Genomic DNA, 23,706 nt, shown 5'->3' on the forward strand with positions numbered 1-23,706 from the left:
TGCTTTGCTGTGCAGATTCACAAGGCACTGGGCCCTCCATCTGTATGGATGTCATCTCAGTGTGGACTGGTGAGCACTTTGTAGCTGTCATTTTAGACTTCAGTTGTGTAGGGTAGGACAGGACAGGATTTAATAAACCAGTGTTGTCTCTGCCCACGTGCTCTGATTAGTTACCAGAAAAAAAAGTACTTTTTTAAACCATAAAGCTTATGGTAATTACGACCATTAGAACAAATATTTGCACTTGTGACTACCTGCAAAGTTTATTTAAGTAGGCCAGTCTAAGAACTATTGCTTTTAATAATCTAACAAAGGACTACAAATCATGCTGAAGTTCCTGGCTCTGCAGAGCAAAGGCAGTCTTATTCTGAAGCCAGTTTCATGGGGATTTGTGTTCTGTGGAATAGAATCTGAACAAGAGCCTTTAGCTGGCAACACACAAAGGTTTTCCTATATTGAAGCTATGCTGCTTTGTCTCCCAGCAGAGAAACTGGAGCCAAAGACAAACAAAGCAGAAAAGAGCGTTAAAGACAAACAGGTGGATAAGACTGAAAAAAGCACAAGAAATGCAAGGATATGCTCTCTGTGCCTGAGGGACACACTCAATGGAAGAGAATCCAAATCTAAGGCAATACATTTTGGACTCTGAAACCTGGATCAAGACTCAAGACTGTCGCCAGCATACTTTCACTCAACTGATACACAGCTGACTCCTCACTTGAAAAGATTGCACACTGCAGAAACAAAGTCACTTCGCATGGCTTATGAAAAATGTTAGCTACCCTAAATTCTTTTGCTCTTCATTCCACAAAGCCATGTAACAATGAACATGACCTAATGAAACAGGAATTCAACTGTCATTAAATAAATGTATTCAGAATGGAAAATGTTCTTTGAATGGATGTTTGATCAATAGAGGGAAATAAACAGACCTTTAAGCTGTACAACACTGTAAAAACCAACCCTTTCCTGTATGTAGGTATGACATAAGCATATACATGCATGTTTCTCTACTAGTTTAAGGGGGCTAGCATAATAAACCTCATGTTTCACATTGCTGCATCTTTTCAAAAGCATTGTTCCACAGGTACTCAAACCTGTTCCACAGGCACTCAGACTTCAGCTTTAGGATTAATGTAATCCAACCTCGGTGTTCAGGACTCAGAAGAGAAGGGCTGCAGCAGTGCAAAGGCATCACTACTGCAAAGCTGCAATGCCCCTTTTGTTTAATTCTAAGGTTTAAACATTCACAACAATTTTTATAAGAGTTAGTTCATCATTCAGCCGTGAGTTTATTTTGCCTGCAACTGTAAGATCTGTGTGTCTATTGTTGCCTGTGAAGGCTGAATTCCTAATGTAAAAAGAGTCAGCCCACTCAAATGCTTTCATGGGAACATAAGGGCCTCACGGTGAGGTTTGACAATGCAGCTGGACCAACCAAATGGCTCACAGCCACAAAATGAGGCAGAATCAATCTTTACCTTGCCTCTGCACTGGCTCAGGCACACCTGACCTCTGATTTGGCTGAGTTTACTGAACTGGTAGAGAAATAATTAATCAGGAAAAAAAGAATGTTTTCTGTTGGTTTATCAAGTGAGGCCAGATGAATGCTAATAGAATGAACTGGATTTCAATGCAATCCAGTCATTTGACTGGTTCAGCCACCTTGTGGAGAGAACAGGTCACTTGTGAGCCAAACGTGGTGACAGGACCACGGTGACAGGACTTGAGACAAAAGGCAGGGTAAGTGAAGAAGTGCTGTTGGCTTATTACACATTCACTTTAAGATTATTTTATACTGATATTAATAATGAAGTAGCATTCTTACCTTTAATTGCTAATTTGACCATTCATTTGCATCACTGCCAATTTACAAACAGATCATAATACAATAAACTGAATATTTACTTACCTACAAATCCTTTCTCTCCAACTAATTTAAGAGCAATTTTATCTGCCAAAACAGAAGAATTTCCATGTGCAATGTTAGCAAAAGGTCCAGCGTGAACAAACACTGGTGTTCCCTGGATAATAAAAATAAAATATATGTAAGTAATTCAATGTATAGACATCATGGTTTAACCCCAGCCAGTAACTCAGCCCCACACAGCTGATTACTCACTCCTCTATCAGTGGGATGGGGGAGCAAATCAGAAGGGTTAAAGTCAGAGTACTCATGGCTTGAGATAAGGCCAATTTAATAGGTAAAGAAAAGACTGCACACACATGACCAAAGCAAAACAAGGAATTCATTCCTGCTTCCCATGGGCAGGCAGGTGTTCAGCCCAGGAAAGCAGGGCTCCATCATGTGTCATCGTTACTTGGGAAGACAAATGCCATCACCCCAAATGTCCCTCCTTCCTCCTTCTTCCCACAGCTTTGTATGCTCAGCATGATGCCACATGGTTGGGAATACCCAGTTGGGGTCAGCTGTGTCTGACTGTGTCCCCTCCCAATTTCTTGCCTACCCCACAACCTGCTTGCTGGTGGGGTGAGAGGCAGAAAAGGCCTTGACTCTGTGCAAGCCTTGCTCAGCAATTACAAAAACATTCCTGTGTTATCAACACTGTCTCCAGCACAAATCCAAAACACAGCCCAGTACTAGCTGATGTGAAGATAATTAACCCTATCCCAGGCCAAACCAGCACATTATGTAAGAAACTCAATAATTTTTCAGACTTGTCAAAGTCACAAATAAATCAAAGCACACATAGCAAGGAATGCTATTAGACAATTTAGGGGAATATCTCAGGTGCTTGAGACCTCATTTGCCTGCTTCATTCCTAGAAAGGTAATAAACAGTACTGCAAACCTACACAACTTCCTCACCCCACCTTGTACTAGTTCATGTTTCACATTTCCACAGCTCTAATACTGTGGTGTGCTATTCTGGCACACATCCTGTAACAAGCACCAAATGCAGCACTGCAGATACCCAAGGAAGAGCCCAGCTCCAGCCCTTCTCCAGCCCTGTGTGCTCCTGTTTTCCTCACTGGCTGCTGCAGCCATTCCTGCGCTGGCAGGGGAGCCAGCAGAAGCTATGAGGGACCAGAGTCACAGGTCAAGGAGCTGGAGAGGGAGATGGCAAGTGATGTGCTGGGGTGCAGTGGAGATGCTGACACAATGGAAAACACATTCACTGCTGCTGGAAGCCTAGGCACAGAGCTGAATTCTCCTGCACTAGACACCACACATTTGTGTTTACACAGAGAAAATCTACTGTCAATTTTCCCTGTGTAAATACAAATGCATGGTGTCTATGTCTAATGGTTTACTCCTTGCCTCTCCTTTCTCTGGTTTAGATTGGTTTTCCAATCTAAACCAGAGAAAGGAGAGGTAAGGAGTAAGCAAATTAGCTGTGTATATGGAATTTGTGAGGTAGAAAGCAGTTCTCAGTTTCCTTCTTATATTTTTGGCAGGGACCCAAAGGAAAGGAGAAATTAGAAAATAAGCATTCTTAGAAAGGGATTAGGATTAGGTGAGATTACATTAACTGCTGTTTTTTCTCTAAAAGAGAATACACAATCAGACAGAAGAATGTCACTTCAGCTGTTGTACTACAAAATAATAAGGCAAACAAATACCTATTGTTGTGTTTATGCATCTTAAAGCACCCAGCTGGTTAAAGAAAAGGTAAGCAGACAATTTCACATTATTTCCATTGATGCTCTTCTCACATTCTGTACTAGCAGATACTGCCAGCCCTCAAAATTTTAGGCAACCTAGCAGGCAACCTCCTTCAAGTTTTGACCAGAAACACCAGTTAAGTAGGACAGTTCTATGGATCAGCTGCAGGGCACATCTAATAGTCCCCTGAACCACAGCTTGGAAACTATTAACCATAAAATACCAGTCGGTTCTTCCTCCTCCTTTCCCCCAGCCACCGGTGTCTTAAGGAAACAACCTACATAGGAAAACCTCTATTTCACTGCTGTAATCTAAGTGGTGTTTTACAGAAAACATGGGCATTTTAGTAATGATGACTAGAAATCATATACAAAAATGATATATCAACAAAAAGCATCTCTTCTTATAGCTTCCTTTGAAGTAATAGAATATAATTAATTGTTTTACTCAGAGGAAAGACAAGCAACTTTTTAGGCACTGCCACATGAACATGCATTGGTTGGGGCTATTCTCCAGGAGCAACATAATTAAGCTACAGCTCAGATAACTCTGCCTCATACATGTTAGAGTAGAAACAGGAGCCAAAAAAGTAAATGAAGGAGAAATCATGCCCTGTAACAAGAGAACTGATGTAGGTCACTATAAACATAACATAGTGCTTACTTAGGGTTAGCTTTTTTTCTTGTTTTCTATCTGCTAATGGACACATACTTCAAAATCAACTGAGATTTTACACAAGTACACGAAAACTTAACATGAACTACATGTGCCTTCAAAGCTTCTTACTTGGGCATCAGACTAATAGATGCCATGCAAAGTATATTATGCTTATCCCAAAGAACTTGTAACAGAAAATCAAATGCAAACAGCTCTCACCAAACTAAGTTGAAGCTTTACTTCTACTTTAATCCAGTATTTGGCATTCAAATAAGTAGGGCCACAAATTTCCAGCTACCAGACTCAAATCCATAAGGTTTATTCCAATTTGTCTTTTATTACTCAGACTAATTTTACTCTTCCAATCCCTAATTTCTTGTGGCAAGGAATCACAGGACTGGTCTTATTAGAGCCCAGAGCACACACTGGGCAGATGTGATGCATGGACCCACAGCCACTGCCAGTGCCTGGGCAGCCCAGCACACACTGCAGCAGCACTGCAAAGAGAGGTGCCAGAAGGGTCTCCTCCTACACTCCCTGTGCTACTGTGCTTCCAAGAGCTCATCCACACAACATGGATAGGAAGGGAATGTGGACTGCAGGATCCAAAATCCAGAATATTGGAAGTCAAGAGGCTCCCATGACTAACTAGAAATCCAAACACACTACAAAATCACTAACATAGACAGATGCTCCCCTGGAGCTCTGAAATCCACCAGAAGGAAAGGAAGAGCAATTGGAATGTTTTTTACAAGAGCAATCCTGGAAGAAAAGTAGAGTCTAGGTACTGAAGAGAGTGAACTCCAGCAGGACCTTGGGAGCCTCAGGCACACCTTGGAACAGGAACAACAATGTCTTCTCAGGCCAGCTTTAGCGACTGTGCCAGTCCATCTGTCCCACTTATTTTTGCTACACTCTTAACAAACTATATGGAGAACCCAACAGTGGCACAGGGATGCATTCTGCTGACTGCTTTCAGTACAGAAAATATTATTATCCAAGTTTCAGTAAAAGAAAATAAACCCCGAATGTCAATAAATATCTGAAGTTATCTGGCCGCTAGCAGGATGTTTATAATACTTATTACCATTCTTCTCTCATCTTTACTGTGAGTGGCACTTCAAAACTAACACAACAAACCACCCCAGGGCAGCCAGGCTGCAACTACAAAGGGCTGTCCCATAGAGCAGCTGCTCTGTTACGCGTGGTATAAATAAAAGCTGAACATTAAGGGATCAGTCGACAAGAGAACAAATCTGTCATGAGGAACATAGATAAACACTGTGAAATCATTATGTACATTCCAAACAAAGTAATCTCAATTCTACAGCACTGGATATAAGTAAGCTCCACCGAAGTCTGTGGTTATTGTAGATGGAGTGCCCTGTGTCTCCCATTTTCAGATTTTTACTGTCATTCCTGCATAAAACACTGTCAATCACTAACACTTTCAGGCAGAATTTCTGGTGGCAGAGTAACAGGACTGTGACAGAAAGCAACCCACCAAGAAACCTCTTTAAAAACCAGCAAATTAAACCACACATCAATTCACATATGAAAAAAAGCACTGACATAAGTTGCCAGTTCAGTTCCACGCAGGACTGACTTATGGTAATTTTTGATTTATGACCTTCTAAGCCTCTTCTCCCGTGCATGCAGACATCCATATAACATTGGTGCAAATCTACTGAGCATGTTGTTCTTCTCCATTTTCACAGGCCCTTAGAAGCAACTCCTCAGACTTCCATGGCTTAACACAATTCCCATCCACAGGCTTGTGGCCAGATCACAGAGGAGTGCAGCTACACTGGCTACTTCTATCTGGCTACTCTCTCTGCAATGGCTCCTTACAGTCACTGCTACCCACAGTCACTATGACTCACAAATTATGTCAAATCAACTGCCAGCTGATTGTCAGCTGTCATCCAGAACTCCTGCTCTCCCTCCTGGCAGTGTTTTTGCCATCTCCCAAAGTGATCTGGACGATCTGCTTTGGTGAACAGTTTCATCCCTAATTGCCAGACAGGTTCATGGCACATTCTGAGCCATATCTGTGTTATCTGCAATACTATTAATCTGTTTTTTCACCACCTATGTGCTGTAGGATTATTTCTAGTTTTTCTGTTGTCAAATTGTGGCGCCTTTGCTAAAGGTCCTTACAGTTTTATGAAGAATTCGTTCTCCCCAAAGGGATTAGGATTATGTTGCCCAATTACTACTGGTAACCTCTTAGGAAACTGAAGATGCTAACTTTTGGATGCTACTTATTAGGTTTATTTCAAGTGTAATGTAGGCTTCAGTTATCCTCATTTCTGATTTGCAATTCACACTGTCATCAGAAAGATGGCATTACCTATAGCAGAAGAAATACTACTACATGTACCACCCCAGGGTATACTAAGATAAATTTGGCTTAAAATCTATCATGCTAGAGGGCTTTAAACTCACAAGTGGATCACTAGAGTACACTCAAGTGTGCAAGGCACAACATCCTCCTTGTTCCTCTCCTTTTTCTTTTTTAAACTGAAGCTATGAAAAGTAGCACCTATGACAGTTTTCCAGATGAAGAATTAAAAATAATAAAGAGAGCTCAAGAGCAGCAACAGCACAGGCAGTAGTAGAGTGGGCCACTGCATCCCCAGGAAGGTGAAGCATTTCCTGGGGTGCATCAGGCTCAGCATCACCAGCCAGGCAAGGGAGGGGATGGTCCTGCTCTGCTCTGAGCTGGGGTGGCCTCACCTCCAGTGCTGGGGGCAGTTCTGGGTGCCACTGTGTAAAAGAAGACATTGAGCCATTAGAGAGTGTCCAAAGAAGGGCAATGAGGATGGTGAAGGGCCTTGAGGTGAAGCCATTTGAGGAGCAGCTGAGGTCACTTGGTCTGTTCAGTCTGGAGGAGACTGAGGGGAGACCTCACTGCAGTTACAGCTTCCTTGTGCGGGGAAGAGAAGGGGGAGGCACTGATCTCTTCCCTATGGTGACAGTGACAGGGCCTGAAGCTGAGTCAGGGGAGGTTTATACTAGGAAAAGGTTCCTCACCCAGAGGGTGGTTGGGCACTGGAACAGGCTCCCCAGGGAAGTGGTCACAGCACCAGCCTGGCAGAGCTCAAGAAATGTTTGTCTCAGGCTCATGGTGTGGTTCTTGGGGTTGGTGGTGTGCAGGGCCAGGAGCTGGGCTTGGTGATCCTTGGGGGTCACTTCTAACTCTGCAGGCTCTGTGATTCTACATGAGAGCAATGACACAGCCCGAAAGGACATCAGCCAAAGCACAGCACTATCATGGAAAATATTTAGATAAACTGGGGATCTCTGTTACTTGGATAGGTGACTTATATTAGCCTGCAAGCCAGCAAGTATCCAAAGTGTGACAAAAATTCATCTCTAAGTGGAGGAGTGGAGCATGAAGCAGTCTTCGGAGCTGCTTTGGTTTGCTGTTTTAAAAATAACTTTGTGAGAAGAATTTAGGGGCAAAATGAATCTTTGGGTAATGTGGTCAGGGTCCTGCTAACAAGCAACAGTGTTTGATGAAAGTTGGCAGATGTTTCAGCCATAGCATAGATTAGACTAGAAAAGAATACCACATAAAAGGCAGGAATTTTATTGCACAGAAATGTGAATATAAAGAAATGCAGGGAAAAAATAAATGCATGCATGTCCCAGAACCAAATGCCTATCAATCAAAAGAATCTCTTCTGACATTTATAATTGTCTTTCAGAACACTGCAACAAAACCAACAGATATGCAAAGTGCAAATAGAGCGACTAAACAGTCAGAATCAAAGCTACCTTGTCACTGGTGCTTAACACACACAATGTTATCCGAGTGGTGATTATAATACTGAGCTCTGGCCGTGACATTCTCAATGCTATCTGACCTCCAGCTTCTGCTGTTGGATGTTATTATAAAATTATCACACACACAGACATACATTCTTCAGACAGCCATATGAAAGAACAGGTTTCCTTTGCAGGGGAAAATAATTAAGATAATAAAATAACATAGACTTAAATTCTGTTTTCCTAATATTCCCCGAGACTAGGAAGTTGTCCCCATCCAAACTCAAAAACAAAAATATAGTAGTTATAGTTTCAACATGCTGCAGAAAATGAGACATTTTTATCAACTGGTGATTGCACTGGTATCTTTCTGCATTCTTCAACTTTTCATCATATCAAGAATCATAGTGAAATATTCCAGCTATGTAATTTTGATGGTCAAATGAAAAATATATATACACTCATTTTTCTCCAAGTGCATTTGTTTTCAAAGCTACTTCATTATTTTCTCATTTTTCTTTCTCCTTCTCCCCTTAAATGTTGCTCATCAGTTTCCCATCAAAACATCAATACCAGACTGCCCAGGCACGAAGTTAGCTTGCACTAATTCTACGTTCTTTAAGCTTTTGGAAGAAAGCTCACTAGGGTAGGTGTAAAACATTCCTCTCATAGCCCATGAAAACTTCATTTAGTCCATGAAGGCACTGTGGCAAGACAGGGTGGCTGGGAGGCATCTTTTGAAAATGCATAAACAGCTGAAAGGACCCTCCTGTGACTCTGAATGGCACAAACTGTAATATGGATTACAATGGCTACAGCAAAGCACCTTTTTTCCACACAAAATGCTGGGCTGCGGGAATTGTCATGAGAACATACAAAGAAATACACAAAAAGGACACTTCCCTGTAAGAACAAGGTGGAAATAGTAAATCTGTGACTTAGAAGATGAACCTGCCTCCCATTGTGCTCAGAAGCAGCTCAACAATGCACTCCAGCTTGTTTGCAACAGTAGGTAAAATTATGACTATAGCCAGATCTCAAAAAAGGAAAAAACACAACAAAAATATATAAATGCAGATAGAGTTGAACAGTTAACATAAAGAAATGAATGTTTGCTAGAATGGTTTTATGGATCAGACCCTGGCTTGAATTTTGAAAATCAAGCACAGTTGCTGAAGAGAAGCATGATCAGCACAGTATGGAATTTGAAAGTTGGAGAAGGGCAGGCATCATAAGCCATACTTACCTCCAATGTCTGCATTAGTGTGGGCTTAATTGCATCTTTCATCAAAACTGCCAAAGCACCAGTTACTCCCTAAAAGACAAGAGTCCACATTTTAATGAAGTCAATTCTAAGGTGCAACATTTCCAAGTTACGCTTATAGTTTAAAAATCCTTACAGTTCAAAGCAGTGTTGCAGTGATGCATAAAGAATTTATTTAAATATTACCTCAAGACATCTAAAATTCTGTATTTACAGTGTGTCTGAAACAAAAATTATTTTATTCTGAATATACTTAAAAGGCAACAGGTAACTTCTCTGCCCTATTTCATGGAAAGATCAGAAACAGAATTAAGTGATCAGCATGAGGATGTTCAAGGTAACAAAAGATGGAGTACCAAAGGCCTCTGAGAGCTGAGAAAGCAAGAAGGCAGCAGCTTGCTAAAACTGGCTAAAGAAATGACAGATGTATTTCTTTCATGACAGAATCTACAGCATAAATCAATAGCTAGCAACAACCAGGAAGAGTACAAGACTTGTACAAATATATACTTAACAGATACAGGATGAAAGCAGCCACAGAGTTTACTAGGGGCAGATAAGAAATACATCACAAGATTAAAAGCTAGAGATGCCTTACTGTGATGATGAGATCACAAAAGGAGTTGAGCAAACTCCTGCATTTTGGTTGCAAAAAACATTACTCCTCCCTAAAAATTCTGTTGAAGTATAAATTTCACACTGACCTTAAAAACCTTAGAATAAATAAAAGTCATAACAACCCTCTACACCAAATTTCAATGCTCATTCTAGGGGAAAAAAAAGGCTACAGAGTGTGCACATCACTATCAGATTTTATGAAGAGTGCTATCTAGAAACCACCAGCATATGTTCAAATTTATTCTTGAATTACTTTGATTTTGAGATGATGGTTTTTGTTTTGAAAGAACTAGATCATGGTTCCAAAAAACCACAGTAGTGTTATAAAGAGAGGCTCACAGACTTGCCAGGGAACACACACACACAAAAAAAAAATTTTTGTATTGAAAGAAACATGAAAACCAAACAAAAATCCTAGCTGCTGTAAATTGTTTAAAATGAAGATTAAAAAACATGGGTACAATATCCAAGTTGCCTATAAAGAGATAAGCAATAATATTCAAATAAAGAAAAGCAATAAAAATAGTGCCTTTATAATTCCCAACACAGCGTTTGTCAACTAACCCCAAATTTGAGCATTCAAAGTCTGCATGAAAATTTTGATGGCAACAGATAAGACATAAAAGTATGTGATGGTTAAGTGCAGTATTTTGTAAAATACAATTTTTCCCTTTCTGAGCATCACTTCTGAGCACAGACTTCAGAGGAAAATGATGTAGAATATTTGGCCCCAGATAAAACTGAATTGAAACCAAAATAGTAAAACTGGCTTCTACTGATGCATAGCAAGTGTTTCCTTGGAGGACTGTGAAGCAGACAGAGAGAAGGAGAAGATTTTTCTTTGCACTCTGCATCTCCCACTATTTACAAAACCAATGGATCCACAAAGATATAATATGAGAAGCTGATAGCAAAACAGCATAGTTTTTAATCTACTGAATTAAATTGTTGTTTCTTAAGATGTTGATTTTAGAAGCTAGGATTAAAATGCAAGGAAACATAAGCACTCCAGCTCTTTCAAAATGGTGAGGCTCCACCACCTCCATAAAAACAGCCTGGTGCTATGCTGTTTATATACCCAAATACTCTCATTTCTAGAGAAAAAAAAAAAGCCAAATGCAAAACTTCCAGAGCAGCCACGGATCAGCCCTACTGGAAAGAAGACTTGGGGGAAGAAGAAGTGAAAAACAAAATCAGGACACTTCTCCCCCAGCCTCCTCCCCTGCTCAAATCCTGTCTCCTTTGTTTTCTGATGTCTTCATCGATCTGAAAAAAACAGTGTAGTGAAAAACCACTTCCTCTGCATTTGAACTTTTTGGGAGATATTACTTATGCATTATTTCAGAAATACTAGATACACCTTCTGGACACAACAACTCATTTTATCCAAAGCTGAAAGCAAAGAAAAAAAGATGTAAATATACTAGGCATATTTAGTGCCTCCCATGGTTCTTAACCAGGTTTGGTGTCAACAACAGTCCTTAAAAGCTAAACAAACTTTTTTTAGGTTTTCATACCTATCTGACATGACTGAGAACGAAGTTTTCATTTCTTTGTACACTAAATCCTCCAAGTATCTAATATACAATTCCTACAGCTCACTCCAAGTCCTGGATCTGATTCACAAAGCTGTTTAAGGAATCAGGTTCCTATTTCCAATTCAGAACAGGTAAACTTCTTATAAAAGAATTAGGGGCTTTGACACTTACACACCAATTAAGCTTGTGAGAGCCCAAAGATCATTAGATTTCCACTAACTCACTGTCAGAGGAAAGAAGCAGGGTTCTGAATCAATTGTATACAGATGTTCAACTTTTCTGGGTTCCTTCCTGGAATTGATCACAGGTATTCCTGAAAATAATGCTCCTTCCATCTATCCAGCAGCCATCAGGGCAGGTATGCTCCCCAGGACAGCACAGATCACAGAGCATGTGAATTATACACGACACAGGAAAGGCAAACTTAGATGAAAATCCAAAATACTTTCAAAGCAACTTCCAGTGGAGCAGTCTCTGAAGTCTATCAAGACTGGAAATGAAAGCCAACACCAGATGACAAGGAAAGTGATTGAAAGTAACTACTATGAAATGAATAAAGGCTGAACGGCAGAGAAAAACCCTTTTCTTTAGAAGAAAAATAATGAAGTACTTGCAACTTCCCTTCAACTGAAACTATAGTCTCTAACAAAATTATAATACTTTCTGTAATTTCAGTCCTATAACAAAACTAAACCTTAAACCATAATCTGAGAAGAACTGCAACTCCTTTTGTTTGATGTGAACACTGATGTGTACACAATATTTCTGATGAACCAGAGGAAAAAATCTCACTAGCTGACAGATCATTTACATAAGCAAATATGAAGCTATTTATTTTTTTCTTTTGGTCCCAGAATTACTGAAAGCTAACAGTATGGCACAGCACGTAAGCTGAGAAGAAGTCTTACTTAAAAAAAAATTAGTGACATATTTATTTAATATTTTTCATATCTGCTGAAATACTGATCTTGGGCATATATTCCAATTTAGCTTCACATAAAAATATGGTATGTGTCCATCAGAATTCTACCTCACTGTAAAAGCCAAAAAGCAATTAAGTCTTCAAAACACTGTACAATGAGCACCACATTTTGGCAAAGAGTTCAACATATTCCATTACAGAGGATAGACATTTAATCCATTACTCTTGTGGAAAGAGTCTTCTCAATTCATGAAATATTCAATTTATCTTTTTTCTATTATTCCTAGCCTGTCTCTGCATATGGTTTATATCTGCCAATGTGTATTTTAGGTTTTACTATTGTATTATGATAAATATATTGCATATAAAGTCAAAATTAAGAGCAATTGTATTTTTGTGAAGTATTTTGTGTGTACATCTGGAAACAAATCACAGAGAAAGGTTTAGTGGTTTTGGTGTACATAGATTTCTAAAGACTAAAGACTACTGTCAAATATTTAAACTTGCATAAATTCAATCTGTGTAGGATATAAACAGGAACCCCAGAATTTTTTAAAGAAGATAGGTAGAACTGACTCATTATTCAGGTTGTGTGGTATTTCTCATGATGAAAGTGCCTTTAAAGTTTCTTAGAACTATATGCAATTGCAGTTCTTTGGGCTAAAATGTTCCATGTCGATTGACTATGATAGATTCAAGCTTTTGAACTTGATTTTGTTTTACAAAAATAGAAGTCAAAATTATTTAACCTGGATTGATAGCATTCTAACATCTTGTATAGTGCTCTCCCTTTGTTCAGCTGTCTTGAAATCTTTCCTTACTGTAGAGCTTTACTTCTTCACTGACCCTGACCTGAAAGGAGGATGGAAATTCAGGAGCAGAATAGCTTCACATCAAACCTCTTGATGTGTATGAAAATTTTCCCAAGAAATAAACCTCGGATTATATCAACACAGGCAGCACAAGCTGCAGGGAAGAGGGGAAGAGTAGAGACTGCATTTTAAAGTCTAGAAACAGTAGATTTAGTTGCAAGCCACTCAAACAGACTGACCACCTGTGGGAAGAAATCAGAAAAGCAGACAAAATGCTACATGAAAGAACAGAAATGTATCTTCTTTGTACATATGAATTATGACTTGTTATGGTCTTTTACTATACTTCTCCTGCTGTTGTTTCCAGAGAATTCAACTTTATACCTAAGTTGACTTAGGTAATCTGGTGAAAGTCTATAAGTAGACTTTCACCAGTGCAGTATGGTTTTTCATAAGCTCTCTCCCCCTGTACAAAGTAAGCATTATTTAATTTGGTACAGAAATCACAGAGACCCCACTGCTAATTTCTTTTGACATTTTTAAATCCCAACACCACAGCATCTGATTTCTTCAGCAACATTAGTAAGTCTTTAGAAATGAACAATTGTTCCTGTTCTTCAAAAGAGAAACCTGCACACACAAGAATCAAGCTCAAAAATATCCACCAATTTTGGATGCCTCAGCCTGAGACAACAGAAAATAATTCCTCCTGGTTCAAAGTTCTTGATGGAGTTTCACTCTTTCCATAAATTTCAGTTGTTAAGCTCCCTAGTATTAAACCAGACTGAGGAACGACTAACTCCTTATGTACTGTAAGAATCAGTGCGGACACAGCACCTCATGAATGTTTTGCTAAGAACAGAGGAATGGAGCTCTCCAAAGAGATGCTTTACATCCTTAACCATGAAATCATATTCCTCTTATTCCCATGGTTCTCATACTAGTTTTTAACACACTGCACAACAAAAGAGGTAGGAGCTCCTGCACTTCCCAATCATGACATGCACCCAAGTCTTTCCTGTGCATGGTATGGAGAACCTCCAGAAGGAAAAGAATGCAGGAGCATAGCTGCAGAAGCTCATAACACATGTCCTTCAGACTGTGATGATTTTTTCTTTCTGGGCTGGTTTCGATTATTTTTTTTTTTTTTATAATACAAAACACTGCTTTAAAGAACAACTAGAAACATATGTTCAGTACAACCAAAACTATCAAATGATTGAGACACTAAGCATAGGAAGTTTGTTTTAAAAAAAGCCAAAGAAAACTGAATTAATAACAGACATTTTGCTGAGCATTACTTTCATTTTAGGGACACAGTGGAAAAATTCTAAAATTCTTTTACCCCAATGGAAAAGCCATTTCTTTCATTCATCAAGCTGGTTAGCATTAAGTGTTAGCAGGTCAAATATTTTGCAGTGCTAATAAATAAAAGTACCTTCATATAAAAGTAGTGTCAAAATTAAAAACATGTACTACAGATGCAGTTTTAATTCTAACACTAAATAATTTTAAAGTATTTGCATATGCCTTATAATGTAACTTATTCCCCATTCCCCTCCATTTGGCCCAGACGAAGTTATACAATTGAAAAGCAAAAGCAAAACTTAAACAGCTAGAATATTAAATGCAGTTCTTCATGTCTCCAGCAAAATTCAGAATAGATTATTTACTTTGAATTTTAATAATGACTGTACTTAGAAATTTTTAACCTTATCTTAATTTCATTCTTAAATCCAGGCACTCTAGATACCATGTTTTCATTTCTTTATTAAACTGGAATCCACTAAGGCTGTGAAGGTGCTCCTGACTTGCGGATTTGCTAACTTTGCTGACAGAGCAGGATACTCATTGCTTTACTCTTTCATTACTCAGTAAGTTTGAGCAGATGTTCACAAAACAGGGAGAAACAGGAAGAAAGAGGAGAAAACATGCAGAGCCTGCATGATACAGGCAGCCATCAGAGATGGGCTGGCATCAGACTGCTTCTGGCATGCAGCTGATTACAAACATCAGCTGGTAGCTTCTGGCTGCACCAGAAGCTGCCACACACAACCTCATGTGAGCTTCCAACCACTGTTCAATGACTCACAGCCCAGATACAAGGGATAGAATGTGATTTAAAGAAAAAACATTCTGGTTTTTTTCAGAAGCTGAAGTAGGGAATGAGGAAACAGCAACTAGTGAAGGTAAAGAAGAAAAACAAATTCTAATGACAGATAAACCTGTCCCAAGCGCTATCAGCAACCTTTGAATTAAGAACAGCTTGTTTCCATTCTGATCCGGTGGTACAGGCATTCATGTGGTAACTATCACTGCAACATCTGAGCAGGCTCTAAAAGCACAGTAGCAAACATTACCAGCTCTCTCAAATAAGAGCCCGCACTTTGACTCCCTCCAGCACTGAATTGTTTGCCTTAAGAATTGCAGAAAATGATCCAAGTAGGTTATGGAGACCAGAGGCTTTCTGAGCCAGATGTTACCAGAGCTGAAGAATGAGTTCTACATCTTGTTCTCATTCTCAAGCAGGTTTTGGCCCAGAAGATGATCTTTCTTTGATATCTGACTGTGCTGTTCAAAGCAAAATCTTTGGCATATACCTGCCTTTTTAATGCTTCAAGAGGCAAAACAAACATGTCTGAGGTTATTCACAGGTCTCTACAGCACTGAACATACCAAATCCTCTGCTGTTACGGGTTGTCCTTTCTTGTCATTAGCCACCACCATTCTCCCCAGTCTTTCTTTCATATCTTGAAGGCTGGTGGTAAGTGCCAGGATGGCCATAATCTCACTTGCAACAGCAATATCAAACTGAGCCTGTAAAGTAGAAATGAGAATCACGAACCAAATCAAAGTCAGCTGAAATACAGGGGATCATCAGGAATAAACTCAGGAAAGATAAATTTCACACTGGCATTCAAACAAGTTCTAAAGCCTTTGAGACTACTTAATGTAGAGTAACTTTATGTACAGACTGGGCAATGAGCTGTGGGAAGGAAGAGCTGCAAAAAGGGACCTGGAGGTCCTGGTCAGTGGCAAGTTGAACAGGAGTCAGCAGTGCCCGGGCAGCCAGGGGAGCCAACCTTGTCCTGAGGGGCATCAGGCACAGCATGGCCAGCCAGGCAAGGGAGGGGATTGTCCTGCTCTGCTCTGGGCTGGGGCAGCCTCACCTCCAGTGCTGGGGGCAGGTTTGGTTGCCATGATACAAGAAAGACATAAAAATATGGGAAAGCATCCAAAGAAGGGCTACAGAAGGGCAAATGGTGACAGACCCTGAGGGGATACCATATGAGGAGCAGCTGAGGTCACTTAGTCTGTTCAGCCTGAAGAAGAGGAGACCAAGGGGAGACCTTGTTGCAGCCTACAGTTTCCTCATGAGAGGAAGAGGAGGGGCAGGCACTGATCTCTTCTCTCCTGACAGGACTCAAAAAAATGGCCTGAAGTTGCATCAGGGGAGGTTTAGATTGGATATTAGAAAAAGGTTCTTTACCCAGAGGGTGGTTGTGCAGAGAGTCCCAGGGAAGTGATCACAGAAACAAGCCTGACAGAGTTCAAGAAGCATTTGGACAATGCTCTCAGGCATAAGGTGTGACTCTTGGGGATGGTCCTGCACAGGGCCAAGTCCAACTTTGATGTATCCCTTTCAACTCAAGATGTTGTATGATTCTGTGAACTTCAAACACTTTATATTCCCTGATTAATATTCTCCATTACACTACATTTATTTGAGGACCAGTATTGCAGACTGTTTAGGCCCTTGGCTCACATTATCCTTAGAGAAGCTCCCTGAAGGATCAAGAATTTTCTTTCTGTGGCAGAAACAGGAAATCACCAGATGTCTTTTGAGTTTTACTGGCCTGAGCAAAGGAACACTGCATTGTGGAGGGTTTTTAAATTTTTTTTTCAGTAATGATCTCCAACAGGTTTTTATTCTGGTTTCAAAAACATTCTTGTTACATTTGATCATTCTTTTTCTACTGAAGCTCAAAATTAAGAGTTTATGCTGTTAAGTCTTGTGCTTGACCTATGAAAATGTAAAATATATCCCTGCTCCTTTTTTTTTTAATTAAATGAACAAATATGTAAGCCAAAAAGCACAAAGAACTATATGTGGCATCAGTTCTATTGCTCTTGTAGAAACACACCCATACTGTGGAGCATTTCAGCACAACATAAGCAATAGTTTTTATTTTTCTTTAAGAGTATAGATTAGTAGTACTTGTACTAATGCACTATTAGTAAAGCTCAGGCCACATGCTGTCAGAACATAAACAGAGAAGAATAGAAAAGCCACTAATGCATTATGTGATAGGAATGCAGTGTTGGCAGTGATCAAGAACCGCAATTTCTTCGGTAATCTCTCCATCTCCAGCAATTAAAGGCTACATAAAGTTTAGTAACTGACATTCTACTGCTATCTATGTAAGAAAAAAGACCAGGACTGTTTCTATCAGACCTCTGGCAGATGTATCCCATATTAATACCAGAGGAATCTGTTCAAATTGAGAGCTTTGTCTGTTTTTAAGAAGCATTTACATAGAACATACCCCCTACCACTCTTGTGCATTTGCCTAGTACTTTAAGAACTTCTGCCCTTTTTGAACCCACGTTCCTGCTTTTAGTTTTTGACAGTTACAGCCCAGAGCACCCTATTCAGGCTGACCTCTATATACCCACGTGTTTAGTCAAAATGTCTGAAGACACCTGAGCACTTTTCTGCTGTGGACATAGGCAGAGAGTCCTACATACCACAGAAAAGAAAAATAATTCTGTAACTGAGATTTTCAGCATAGTGATTCAAGTGAAATGGTGAAATCACAAAACAGATTTTCTGTATTCTTTGGAAGCAGTTCTAAATGCAATGAACTTTGTTAGCATTGTGATGGCATGGATTCCACTATCTTTTCTGAATTTGAGAATGTCCTCAGTAAATCATTGCAGCATATGTAAGACAAGAAATAAGCCTGAGAAATCTATGTCCAACGCATATAGTGAAATATTTCTCATTTATCAGAATGTTTATTGGAAGACCCCAAAAAAGTTTTTATCATTGTTTCCTTATAAAACCAAAAGGACAGGAAAAACATCCCAGGCAGATGCTCAAAGAGTGACATAAAACTTAATTGAAGAAACAGGCACAAAAGATTGTAGTAGCAGGTGCTATTTTAACTCTAAATAACCTTTATACACCTATGAAGTGCTGACAGAAGTCTTAGCTGCAAAGTCAGTTTTTTATTGATGAAAGGATCCACCCACATGGATTCAATTGCAGGATCAAGGGCATCAGTCATGTAATACTCTTCAGAAACCACAGCATCCCTGTTCATTAAAATGCAGACTTTGGTGCCTGCTGTGCTCTGCCATTTTACACAGGTGTCATTGATTTTAAGAGTGCTAGAACATCACTCCAAATATTCATAAAATGCATCTGTTAGCCATGAAGTCCTGTTTTCTCTGGATCTCTAGCTAGGCTCTGAAATGAGTTTTCCTAACTGCTAACTCTATTTTTTGAGTCACTAAGTCCATGTTAAAATGTGAATGGATATGCATCAGTCCAACGTCTCAATACTGAAAGCATTACTTTTACCTGAAAAAGTACAGAAGCAACATTTGACAGCAATATTGTCAAGTACTACTCTAGAATAAAACAAGTCACATTTAACTCAATAGTACAATTACAGTGGTAAAACACTACACAATAAGGCTGGCAGAACCCAGCTTAAGACTAATAATCATATTGAGTCACTGAAACAAATCTAAACATATGAAAAGGTCTCAAGTGTTGAAGGAACTCACACCAAATATAATATTTTGTAGTCCCAGCCCATTATCAGAAATGACTATTAGCTAATATTGAATTTCCTGTGAGCTGCAGACAGAAAAATTTCTATTTTGTGCATTCAAAACCAAAGTAAGTGAGCGTTTCTAGTGGAAGGAGTCCCTGCTCAGGCCAGAGGGGTTGGAACTGGAACTTTTCAGATCCCTTCCAACACAAACTGCTCTAGGATTTTATGATTTCTCTTTGAAGTTCTTCTCTCCAATTTGGCTTTGCTTTACTTGCTGCAAAAAACACAGCACTATGTTTTGGTCTCTTTATTTAGGCATATGTAAAAGAAAATGTTGAAGAAATGGTAAAGAAAAATTAAATCTAGAACTTCCAAAAATGCAAAAGCCTTATCTCTACCACAAGAACTGTTCACTATCAAAATAGTCAGAACCTCATGAATTTCATGATCCAGAATGTTACATTACAAGATCTTCATCAAATTAAGAGCCATTCCACATCAGCACAATGAATTTACTCCTGCTGACGCTGCTGTTCTATGCTGGGCTGTTTCAGAAATTCATTTACCTACATTACACCAGGAACACTTGTGCAGGTGGTGCTGGGAAAGTCTGGCTTTCAATTTATCAGTAAGTTCTTTAATAAACTTCCATAATCACTCATTTAGTAATGCAGGTTAGCTTTTTACACCACAGAAAAGTAAGCACATACTTATTTGCTGAACTATCCCTTCAAGCCCACATAGCAAAAGCAAGCACATGCTCAAAGTTCTTACAGCACAGATTCCAAAGCTGAGATGCATGACAGGCAAATGAGAACTCTGAATAAAAACCTTATTTTAAAACAATTTTTAAAATGAAATTTAAATGTAATTTGAATTATGTGTGTCCCACATAAATTGTTGCAGAGATTAAAAAAAAATTAAAGTCATACTTTATGAGGGCATAAAGGCATCTTGTCATAGGACAATGTTTAACCCCCAACACATGCAATTTTTACGTGCTTTTGACACATTGTAGAATATGCATTGGTTTCTGAAAATTCAGATTCAGTTACTCATTAACATGATCAGTTTCTCTGCAAGATTACTATACAACAGCAACAGACATCATTATTGCAATTTAAAATATGCTGAAAGAACTGCAGAAACTCTCTCAGTCTCAAATGCAGAGTCTGTCCAGAATGTGATTTATCAATGCCTTTACATACCTGACGGACAAATCCCTTCTCCGTGTTTGCCTGCCCAACTGTTATTTTGCGCAGGAATCTGTCATTTGTATCCACCACTGAAATAAGGGAATGGCAAAAGCAAAACATGTTAACAAGGACTCAGGAATAGGGGTTTTTCCAGGCATACCTATTGTTACACATATGAGATTCAACTGCTCCAGCAGCGTAACCAGATGGCCACAATTCTGCAGATCAGCACTGGCACAGACTTGGTTGCTCCCTTCTAGTTGATACCATTTGATGACAGGTTGAAACAACTCAAACACAGTTTATTTGAACAGCATTTGAAGCTAACAGATTCTTAGTATTCTAACATACTATTTAGTATTTTACCTACATGAGAAAAATCAGTCTTAGTAGATACAAAGCACCAGATCTATTTCAAATCGCCTGCTTCATCGCTGATTTGTCAAGAACTGACTTTAAGACTGCATGATGTTGGTCAGATTTGGTCAGTTCCTCTTTTAAAGGAAAAAACAGACTATCTTTTTCTTACAGGCTCTGTAGTCCTAGAAATGCTTATATTTGCACCAACCCTAAAGTAAAGGGGGCAAGGTACTCTTGATAAGTTCAGCCTGTAGCTTGGCAATGAACTCAATCTTCTGGTAGATTTGAGTCCTGTTCATTTATAAGTGGAGACTCCAGAGAAGCTGTCAGCACTCAAGATAAGTGAGCTCCTTCCACTTTTCCTGCTGCTTTTGGAAATTAAAAAAAAAAATCTGTCTGCACAGAAAAAGATGACATAATTACACAAGAACAAGAGGGACTTTGAATGTTAATTAAACCCCAGTTCAAGGTTGTGAGTGAGTTGGGAGAAAACCAAGATTTAAGTCACTTTCCCCATTCTTGGGCATTTCCCTTGGGCTGTTGTAAATACCACACATATCTTTTTCCCTCTGCTCAGTCTTTAGGCCCCTAATTTCTTCAGGAATCCCATTTAAAGGATGGTGCAACACAGATTTGGCCAACTCATTTTGGTTTCTATATATACACAGTCATACTCTAAAATACTACACTGCTGGCAGGAATTGCAGAACAGAGCCTGCTACATGGAAGCTGTAGCCTTGCACCAAGCTGTGGTACCATATGGCACAATGAAGCCATATGGCAAGCTGATCTCTCCAGCACAGACTTCTCCCTTCTCTTCCTTGGAAGCTCAGTCTCACAACACCTAAGCAGATCTAAATGTCTTCCCTGTCTACACAGGCACTCCTAAGGGCAGGAACTTACCTTCCCACCAGCCTGGACAGCCAGCGAGGTGATTTTTTATCTGCACCTTCCTTGTGAAATCATGTGACCTAAACACCCTTACCATGAAATTGTAACTGCTCCTGCAACTCCTGGTCACTGAGATATACTTATTGTGGTCACTGTGACCAATTGTCACTGTGGTCACTCACTCTCCAAGAAGATTCCAACAGCTGCACTAAGTAGTAATAAAATGAGAAATAACTGGTTTTGCCATAAAAACAAATTTTTCTTCTCCAAATCTTCCCTCTTCCTTTACCCAAAGTAAAGCTTTCACTAAGGTTTAGGTTCAAACAAGTGTTAGGTTTAATGTATCCACTTCCTTATCCTCTAGAGATATAAACTGAATCTGACTATCAGGGAAAGACAAAGAAGGGGGAAGCTTTCCCACTTTTTGGTATATTGTATGTTTTCAAGTTAGTGTAAGCTGACCATGAACTGAAAGTTTGTGATACTTCTATGGAAACAGGTCCTGACCAAAATTAATTTTCAGAAGATGTGATAGCTTAGCTCTTTTCCCCTACAAATTCCCTGGTATGTAACAAGCTTCACAGACATATGGACTGCAGAAACAGTCCTAAATAAAACATTCTCCAAGTTATCTAAACCATTCCTAAATCCAGGGGTTTTTTTTCTAAAATGTTTAAGGTATGTACATCATATAGAGCTGTGTGGAATAGAAATTTCACTAACATCGTTTGAGATTAATTAAATAACTCCTTTGAGGTTAACAGCTGTTGAGCAATGTTGCCTTCTCCCAAGCCCATGCTGATAAAAAAGGGGAGTCATATTACACTAAACATTTATATTACTTCTTTATCCTAATACAGGTCTCTTGCAGACACACTGTGTGACTAATAAAAAACATCTTACGCCACATCCCCTGAACTGTCTTGAGAAAAATATCCCAAGCCTGAGATGACATGCACACAAAGAGTACACCAAAGCATGGCCAAGACTCCTCCCTTCTCAATAGATTCACCCTTTTTTCTAAGCATCACAATACATTCCATTTAACAGTGACAACTTCAGTGTTTGAGAACTAAGAAAGAAAATAAAATCCAGTGGTATTTAGCTCAAAACTTTATGCAGAGTTTATTTCCCTAAAGAAGAAAAAGATAGGTATAGAAATTGAGGTAAACACTGAAATTTGACCCAGCACTAGAACTGGAAAAAGCAGAGGGGAGCTGTCTAAGGGTATCAGAGTGGGTATCAGTTTGCTTGGCAACAGCACCACATCTTTCATCTCTTTTTTTAAATGAAGCAAACAACTCAAGAGACTTCAAAAATCAGAAAAACACATAATCCCTTAAGCCTGTTAAGTCTCTTGAGCTACCCAGGCTGCTGAGCTTGGGAGGATGAGGGACCAAAATCAAGAAGGATAAATACAAATAATCTAGAATCATAACAGACACAGTTAAGAAAAGAATGGCTAAGATTTGCAAAATGCACAGAAAAGACACTTTCAAATGTCTGGAGAGGTATTACCTAATGTGAGAGGGACTGGGGATGTCTTTAAACTGTCAAAGAAACCTATCCTTGAGAATTTTAGCAAAGTCTCTTGAGTTATTGCAGATACTGGACCAAATTTAGAGCACATGCTGCACCTGCATTTGTTATGAACCCCCAATTCCCACTTGCAAATTGGTTCCTCTTGCTGTCAGAGCAGAAACAGCTCTGTTTCAGGTGAAATTAAGCAAATTAGGAGATAAGTTATGATGAAGTCCAAGATAAAGTGAGGCTTTCTGACTACATACCTCTTTGCCATGTTATGGTGGATGGGTCAATATCAAGGCGCACAAATTTGCTGATCTCCTCTTCTGTTAAAGTCTTAGGATCAGTCTTGTTTATTCCCAGCCTCTACACACAAAAAGTTCAAGAAGTGCAATGAAATGGCTCATTTGTTTCAAATGGTGTAGCTGCTCTGGTTTATCAACCCCACATATGTAAGTGAGGTGTTTCAATCTTAGTAATCCTGTTTTGAGAAAAATGCAACCTGATCCCACAGTGATTTCTTTACAACTGACATCTTGTTAGATAAAAGGAATCATTACACTGAGAATAATTCACAGCAAAATAATTCAATTATATTGGAAATTATGATTCATGTATTTGAATGTTATAAAGCCAAACTTTTATTTACTCAGTCGCAGCTCATGCGCAGAGAAAAATCCATTTCAAATATAGAGATAGTTGGTATGTCATGAATAAAACAAACACTCCCCCTCTTT

The 23,706-nt window shown here is 39.2% G+C and overlaps 1 protein-coding gene across 3 annotated transcripts in view; it reads right to left on the reverse strand.

The window, feature by feature from the left end:
- Window positions 1–23,706, reverse strand: part of MTHFD1L (methylenetetrahydrofolate dehydrogenase (NADP+ dependent) 1 like) — a 145,619-nt gene that overhangs the window by 84,578 nt on the left and 37,335 nt on the right. For all 3 annotated transcript variants that reach the window (XM_031060824.1, XM_031060825.1, XM_031060826.1), the window contains 5 exons: window positions 23,233–23,335; window positions 20,207–20,283; window positions 15,889–16,029; window positions 9,305–9,373; window positions 1,913–2,024 (listed from right to left, as the gene is read on the reverse strand). In XM_031060824.1, coding sequence (XP_030916684.1) covers window positions 1,913–2,024; window positions 9,305–9,373; window positions 15,889–16,029; window positions 20,207–20,283; window positions 23,233–23,335 — 502 coding nt within the window. The remainder of the gene's footprint in view (window positions 1–1,912; window positions 2,025–9,304; window positions 9,374–15,888; window positions 16,030–20,206; window positions 20,284–23,232; window positions 23,336–23,706) is intronic.

This window comes from Geospiza fortis, unplaced genomic scaffold (genome assembly GCF_000277835.1).
Source record: "Geospiza fortis unplaced genomic scaffold, GeoFor_1.0 scaffold217, whole genome shotgun sequence".
In the NCBI taxonomy this organism is placed as follows: Eukaryota; Metazoa; Chordata; class Aves; order Passeriformes; family Thraupidae; genus Geospiza; species Geospiza fortis.